Below are 8,720 nucleotides of genomic sequence, written 5' to 3'. Positions count from 1 at the left end.
GAAGAATAAATAGAACCAAGAAACATAAGTATAAAATGACTACTCAGTTCCACCTTGCAACTATTCTCCTTCTTTAGATAGCAAGTCAGCATCCTCATCCGCCCCTGGAAGAAAGTGATGAAAAGAGACCTCCAAAATATTAACTTTAGTAGCTCTTCTACTGAATCCACCAGTCTCCACGAATGTAGCACTTGCATTTTCCCTGTACTGAACTTCATCAACCAATTGCACCCAATAAAACAATTTTGGATCCACGAATCTCCAAGTTCCTCTTCAATTATGACTATCATCATCATCACCACCACCACATTTAAGCCTTATCCCAACTAAATGGGGCAGGCTACACAAATCCTATTCCATCATTCCACCCTCGTCTTCAATTACAACTATCCAAACCTATAAACTGCTGGTCTGTCACTTCCATGTAATCCTAGCTCATCAATGACCACTTCTTATAATTCTCCCTTGTGAATCCTTCAATTTGCTAAAAGAAATCTGTAGAAAATAACATATCAAGGGGATGCCAAGTTTCCTTCACCTCCTCTGTTTCTGATGCCAACTGTTTTCCCTTCATCTAGCTCTATGTGACCTTATCAATAGGTTGGATGGAAAATAAACATTACAGTGGGTCATGGGAAGTTTTTAGTGGTAAGCATTCAAGTACAACTGTTTTACTGTGGTCTGGTCCACCTGAGATTTGGATCTGCCTCATTTTTGAGACCATGCCAAAAACTGAGCTGGCAAAATAGATGGATAGCATGGATTTAAAACACATGCATCAAGGTGGGCCCTACGGCCAGGGAAACACCCACGAACGTGTAGGCACATGTATCGTCATACGCCGGTGGAGTACAAAAGTTCTTTTAAAACTTGGCTCAGAAAGAACCTTGTAAACCAAAAAAGAGCAGCCATTTTGACCCCGTATCGCGGTAAAGGCCAAGGTCGTTAACAGAACGTATCTGCCGTTACGGTGAAAACATAACCGTTTTTGCACACCATGTAGCTGATCCATCTTGAAGGATATTTCCTCTACAGAACATGTAGAGAGCCTAGCTTAAGATACTGTAAGTTTTAAACCATGTTCAAGTAAAAGGGCTTTCATGTCCATTTCCACAAAACATTAGCAGATTCTAGAAAATGAATGAAAAGCAGCAAGACATGGAAATTAGAAAACAATAGATGTTCACCAAACATCACACTGCTAAGGAAGAAGATGAACATAAACTAGAAAACAATAGATGTCCACCAAACATCACGTTGCTAAGAAGGAAGAACCATATTCATGTATTAGACTAGTAGAAAAGGGGAAATTGTAAACATATCTAATGCATTCCGAATTCTTCCCAAAGCACTGAAGTCATTTCATTTTACCATACTCTGCAACTCCCTCACATATATGAGCACATATCTGAAATATTTACATGTAGTATAAACTCTCGAATTTAACTATGGAGTATATCCCAAAAAACATGTTAGTATATATCTCATAAAAGCTTGTCAAAGCAAAAACTGGTTAGACCAAGAACCTCACTAATCCGAAAAGTCGGAGGAAGTAGCTGCTTCATTGCCGTCATCTGAGGAGCTTGCATCATCATATTCATCATCCCAAGGGCTTCTAAAGATATCGATCATTTCACACTTCTCCTCAAGATCACCTGTGAGTTTCACATTCCAACACCCTCGAATGTCAAGGTGGTGGAGTGCCTTGCACTTGGTGAGGATGGCATCAAGCCCAAGATCAGTGAAGCGGCCATATGAGAGCTCAAGGTGGAGAAGACCCGGCATCGTATCGGCTATAGCCAATGCCTCATCATCATCCACCTTCTGGGCGGGGCTTTCTCCACCTAACTCGATTTCTGGTGGGGGCATGTTCCTCCTCAAGTGGATCAGTGACTTGCATTGCTTTCCAAAGGCCTCAAGCCCTCTGCAGGTTATATGCAAACAGTAACTGACATCTATGACTGTCAAGTTTGAAAATGATGCTACATGCTTTGCCACCATTTTGTCAGTCACACTGCTCACTGGCATCTTCATAACTTCCAGGTGTTTCCCACTACATAAAAAGAAAAAAGAGGGTCTATGGTTTAAAATACCCATGAATTTTCGAGACTATTCAGACCTTTGAGTGAGATCGTCATTCATATTTCTATGAAACTTCCATGAATGCTAACACTCCAAAGATCATGGTCTTTACTCAAAATGTTTGCAGAAAAGACATCAAATTTCTTGTTTTCTCATCCAATTAAACAATGCCATGCAGAAATGAAAAAGAAAAAATAAAAAATAAAAATTCAACTGCACAGTTTTTTGTAAATTTCTTGAGGATTTTTGGAAATTCCAATACCCTTCTAGTTTGATAAAGTATGGAAATTAAGTTTTTAAAATTTCCATGCTAATTGTTGTAAACAACACAGTTTCATCAGAGCCCATCCCACGCTAAGGGCATGTAAGGTTGCAACTTAAAAGTTAGTTCATCTCCAATACATTATTGATATTAAGTAGAATGAGATGAAATCATTTTTAAGCGCCTACATCTTTCAATATTCTTGCATTTGGTTCTGTCCCTACCTAAGATCATTTTATGCAGGGCGAAGGTTTTAAATCATGGTAACAGCCATAATAGAACATGGCTGTAAGCATCACAAACCCCATGCTAGTGGTGATGACCATTAGAGTAGCTATCAAAACGGGACCAAATCCTATTCTCCCAACACACGACAATGTAACACGTGTACAAGACCCAGCCCGTTAATCAGGTCGAAACTACGGGTAGCAGTGGGCTTAGATGAGACAGGTTTGGGCCAAGCTTTGGATGGATTGCTAAAAGTCATCAGCAGGACGTACCCTAGCTCTAGCCGAGCCTTAGAAGATTTGGAAAAGGCTAGGCCCAAGCTCAACCCATGAATCAATTGGGGCTAAAAATCAAACCAGGACAGACTGGACCTACATTACACGCTTGGGCCCAAACCTTATCAGCGTGGATCTGAAACCCAACTGCTGACCATGCCCACTGCTAGCCCCAGTGAGGCCCGATTCAAACATACATAGGCCCAAATTAAGGCTCATCATCCACTCATAAGGCTAGTGGGCCACATTTGTACGAAAAATGGATAATTGGGAGAAAATGGTGAGCACCTCTTCATCCTATCCATGACCAAGCTGATAAGTGTACTGGCCGGTTCTTTAGCAGGGGAATGCTTCTATGGGCCCACCTGACGAACAGCCACGGTCTAGCACACGCATGCTCCATTTGCCGATGTGCCATGAAGAAACCACATCATATGTTTCACTAACGTTGTATTTATAATTCTCAAATTCCTACAACCGTAGGCACATCGAGGCTCTCACAGTACAGTGTTGAGGCATGGACTGCCAAATCATCAATTTGGACCATCCATTAGGTTGAACCACTTTTCATGGGCCAGCATGAAAAATACACACTGATCAGAGGAACTTCTCCATTCAATCAATGCATGCAAAAATGGGCAGTTTGGATGAAAGCAGGTCAACTGATCTATGAATAGTACATTCAATAAGGTCTACTTAGGACAAGGTATGTCTTGGCTCTTTTGGACCCACTGGGATGTATGTGTTTTATCCATGCTGTCCATCTGTTTTGCCAGCTCATTTTAGGGCATGAGCCATGCCCTAAGACTGAAGCATATCCAAGCTCAAGTGGGGGAAAATGATGTCCACTGTTGAAACCTTTCTAGGGCCCACAGTTATGTCTATTTGTCATCCAATCCGTCAATAAGGTCACACAGTCCTTGATGAAGGGAAAACACAAATATCAACTTGATCCAAAACTTCAGTGGCCTCCATAAAGTTTTCGACAGTAGGCATTCAATCCCCACTATTTCCTGTGGTGTGGTCCACTTGATCTTTCGATATACTTCAATTTTGGGCTCATACCCTAAAATGAGATCGCAAAAGGGATGGACAGCATGGATAAAACACATATATCACAGTACGCCACACAGAGTCCTGAAACCACGTAACTAGGTGGTGTTGGGGTCACCAACCAATCCGCATCAAATGTTTGGAAGGTCCCTATCCTCCAATTGAAGAAATTTCATAGCGGGTGAAGACAAGCGGGGCAAACAACATGGACAGACATGATCGATAATTCGACCATCGACCATGGATCATATTCCACATGACATATTCAGCGCCTCAATGCGCCCCCATTCACATGAACATTTCCCATAAAAATAATTCGTTAATTTCTATAACTCTTTAATTATTATATTTTTATTTTCAATAATATTTATCGAGAAAAAATAACTTAAAAATATTTCAATATATTCTTTTATTCCAAAGTCCATTAAAAGTAGCAGACTAGCAGTACAGGTAGTCGCGTGTACGTGTATAACGCCGTTAGCATTCTTCACATTATAACGGCTCCAAACCGTTCACAACTTTTGTTTTTTTTATTATTTAAGAATTTTAGAATTAATAATAATAATAATAATAATTTTCCTACATCATTTTACCTTTTCCTTCTTTCTTCAGAAAAATAATTAAAAATTAAAAATAACATTTATACTCAAAAAATCATCATAACGCTCACAACGCCGGTATTAGCAATGCCATTGATGTTACATGCATTAATCATTATGCATGGATAATAACAGTAACCGCAGTTAGCATTACAAAACGTCATAACGGCAATACAGAAATATCTTCCTTAAAGAGGGCATTGCAAACCGAAATAAAAGCAGAAATAAAAAGAAAGGGGAAACAAGAGGAGAGATACGCACGAGCTTGCTAGGAAAGAAAAGGCGGAGTATCCAAGCTTGTAGGCGGAGATGCACCGGACCATGCCTTTGCTGCGGCGGACGAGCTTCCGAACAACAGGGTCGATAACGTCGGTGCGGTTGCAGCGCCGGCACCATTGCTCGATATCGATCACGGACCAGGAGTCGGGCCCGTCGATGAGATCGCGCCACGAGCGGGAGACGAATGGGATTGTCCGAGCAATCTCGTCGGACGGAATACGGGCGACGATGAGTGCGAAGATCTCGGGACTCAGGCCTTGCCACCAGCTCTCGCTGTTGACGCCATTGCAGAGCCTCTTTTTCATCTCCTCTGTCACGTCCGGTCCTTCTATACGCTTTCCTGCTCTGTCCGTATTTATTAGGAAGCGGCACCGGCACGTGCTCGGGGAAGTTTTCTCTCACGTGATAGAGATGGTGGAGGTCTAGAAACGCGAAGTGGATTCCACCGGGTGACAGATGGACGGAGATCTCGGCACATATGCTTATTTGGCGCATGCGTGGAGGATCGCAACTTTCATTGTGCGAGGTCCTCTGTAAGCATTCATGTAGACGGCTCCAAATTGCTTTGATCATCAATCTATTTTCTGCATGTGTGGCCCACTAAATGAGTGGATTGGTCTGATTAATGTTACTGGGAATATAAAAAGAGTGGACCCAGCTGATGAGTGGGGTGGATGTCTGTCACCCGCGGGTGACACGCGTTATATGTGGAAGCCGCGTGGCCTCGAGTTGTCCCCTAGTGCGAGATTATTCCGTGGCTTGGTCGGTTATAGGACATTTTCGTGGAGCTGTTTCTGCTATCGAGGGGTTCGGCAGCTGTACGTTCCTGCCGTGGAGAAAGAATGGTAGTTGTCGTCCTAGCTAAAAAAAGGTACGCCAGATGAGGCCATGGCTCGTGAACCGTTTGTGATGGGTCCCAACGGGGGTGGTTGGTTTGGCATTTCTGTTCAGACCGTGGGAGCTAGGGTTTACGGTTTGTACAAGTGGGCCCATGATTCAGTGGTCCAAATGTTTGATGTAGTGAGTCTAACAGTAGATAGCATGGGATGGATGGATTTTAAGGTAAGTGGATTGGTTTAAGATCATTGGGATTGCTATATCCTGGGACAAGTTTAGTGAGTCTGTTTGGCATGCCTGGTGATTGAAAAGAGTTTACTGAGTTTGTTTGGTATGCCCGATGGCATTGTACTTTTCAATCCCTTTCCATCGGTCCAACCAAACACTCCTTGAGCATGATTGAACGAAATTAGGAAGGATGAGATCAATTTTAAGGTAAAGATGGTAATGTCATTGGATTGGTTTAAGATCCATGGGTTTGCTACATCGTAGGACAAGTTCATCCGGTCTATGTAGCTCGTCTGGCATATCTCAGGATTTTATCATCCCATCCCTCTTAATCCCTCTTAATCCACCGGGCCAAACAGGCCCTAAAACGATCCTAACCTTCTTATGGGTAACTAGAAAATGGCCCGTAAAGGGTATAAAAAAAAATATTCAACTGATAAATGGCTGATGGTCTGATGAGGAAGGCCTTATAACCTGATATTTTAGTCTACAGGACATATGGCAGGCTCATGATACTGTCAATATAGTCCCATTTGTACAAACTGTGAAACTCCATCAATCCCTGCACGTTCGATTGGGGCCAGATTTTGAACTCACGTGGGCCCAAGAACTGCCAAGGACCTTTGCATGAACTTACTGCTACCGAAGCTGGGTGGATCCCATTGTCATGTTTGTGAGTTTTGCCTGATCCCGAGTTATGGGCTAAAAAATGAAACAGATCCAAAACTAAAGCAAGTTGCACTGTAGGAAAAGGTAAAGATTGAAAGTCCATTAAAACATTAGTAGCGATAGATGTTTTAGATCATGCTAATATTTTTGTTTCCAGTTCTTGCGAATAAAAATGACCTTAAACATCATGGGGACCCCACTAAGGTTTCAATGATAGAGATTTTCCTATGCACTTTTCCAGTAGCTTACGTGAATTTTAGACCTATATCCTTAATATGACTCCGTAACACAGATGGAGAGAAATTTCAACACTTGAGGTCTTGGTGTCGATCCCTAGTAGGGGTGGCTAACATGGAGTGTGTACTAACAAGCTAACCTAAAAAAGGGCAAAAAAAAAAAAAAAAAAAAAAAAAAAACAAGAAGAGAAATGATTTCTCAAAAATACCTCAATGGCCCTCTGCTAGCTTCCGACTGTAGTAAGTTTGCAGGCTTTAGCAGGCCATCAACTTTCTCAAATCATGTACTGAGTGTCACTCATGCCGTACAATTAATAGACAGATGATATGGTAATTCATCTTCTGAGCCGCACTAGAGGGGTCCTTTCTTTTTCAATTTTGAACCGCAAATCAAATGGTTTACATGAGCTGTTTGATTGAGTAAAAGGAATGTGAGAAGACAGCAGTTTGAGTTATTTGATACTCAGGCTGCTTAAGAAGCTTGATTCCCAACTAGTTACAAATGGTACACGTGGCATATGTTAATACAAATTAAACCTATTAAATAATGGAATTCATTCTCTGTAATTTACAATCTAAAAATCAGGTCTATTAGATATTTTTATTTCTTACTGTTAAATAAATGTTCACAAATTTAATATTCAATTAACTGAATAATATTAAATTTTTATTATTAATGATACATCTAAATTGCTTCTTATAGCTTGGACTGCGTGTCATCTATTACACCTGCGAGCGTACCGAAGTTTCCTAGTGGCATTATTATCCTTTCCGTACCATTCCCCAACCGCCGCTCTCCTGGCGCATTTCCAAAACAAATAATTATTAAAATAAAAATTGGTTTTTTATGTTACTCCGTACACTGTAATTCTCTGCGCGAATATCCGAAGGAGGAGTTGCAGGCGCGTTACATATGTGCATGGGACGCGGATTGGCTGGGGTACCTTACGCCAGCTATATACCTGGTGTATTGACGTCAGCAAGTCCTGTTGTTCTGATATGGGTACGTGTTATATCCAAACCGTTCATTCATTTAGCGAGCTCTTCTTAAGGTTTGAGATGAAAAATAAGACAAATATAACCATCACGTGGACCACTCTGTAAAAAAACAGTGGGGGATTGAACTTATACCATTGAAATCCTTTTTGGATTGAACTTATATTATACCATTGAAATCCTTTTTGGATTGAACTTATACCATTGAAATCCTTTTTGGGGTCACCGAAATTTTGGATCAATATGAATTTTAATTTTCCTCTTCATCAGGTCTTTATGGCCTTAAGAATAGATTGAATGAAAATTAAACATCATGGTGGACCCTATGAATTGTTTAACAGTAAAAATCATTATCTCCGCTGCTATTTATGGTATGGTCCAGATGATCTTTGGATTTGATTCAATTTTTAGATAATGCAGTAAACTGATCTCCTAAATATAAATGAACGGTGTAGACATGATAAATACATCATTGTGGGGCCATGTAACCTTGTTCTCCTTTGAACCATTTGTACAACTCGGAGCTCGAGGAGCGCCGGTGCTCGTCTTCGCGCAGTCATATAGCTGGTGTGTGGTAGCAGATTGCTATATAGCTGAGCTCCCAGTCATGAGAACGGTTAGAAGGAGATCAAAGTTATGTGGCCCCGGTGATGTATTTATTATATCCACACCATTAGTCTATTTTTAGAGATCATTTTAGAGCATTATCCAAAAAATAATCATATCCAAAGATCACTTGGGCCACACCACAAATAGAAGTAGAGATAATGATTTTCACCATTAAAAAATTCACAGGGCGTACCATAACATTTATTTTCCATCGAATTAGTTCATTAGTTGATAAGGTTACAAAGACCTGAATTAATATGAAAAACAAATTTCATATTGATCCAAAACTTTTGTAATCCCAAAAAAGGTTTCAATGGTAGACGTTCAATCCCCCACTGCTTTTTTCAGTGTGGTCCACTTGATAGTT

At 40.8% G+C, this 8,720-nt stretch overlaps 1 protein-coding gene across 1 annotated transcript; it reads right to left on the bottom strand.

Annotated features, from left to right (window-relative positions):
• Positions 1–1,261: 1,261 nt before the first annotated feature.
• On the bottom strand, positions 1,262–5,211 carry LOC131236430 (F-box protein FBW2-like). The gene is made up of 2 exons (XM_058233576.1): positions 4,761–5,211; positions 1,262–2,053 (listed from the first exon to the last, which is right to left on the bottom strand). The coding sequence occupies exons 1-2, from the start codon at positions 5,081–5,083 to the stop codon at positions 1,531–1,533; spliced, it is 846 nt and encodes a 281-aa protein (XP_058089559.1). The 5' UTR covers positions 5,084–5,211; the 3' UTR covers positions 1,262–1,530.
• Positions 5,212–8,720: the final 3,509 nt, after the last annotated feature.

The sequence above is a fragment of the Magnolia sinica genome, chromosome 2 (genome assembly GCF_029962835.1).
Source record: "Magnolia sinica isolate HGM2019 chromosome 2, MsV1, whole genome shotgun sequence".
Taxonomy (NCBI): domain Eukaryota; kingdom Viridiplantae; phylum Streptophyta; class Magnoliopsida; order Magnoliales; family Magnoliaceae; genus Magnolia; species Magnolia sinica.
This window is presented reverse-complemented; position numbering and strand designations above follow the sequence as displayed.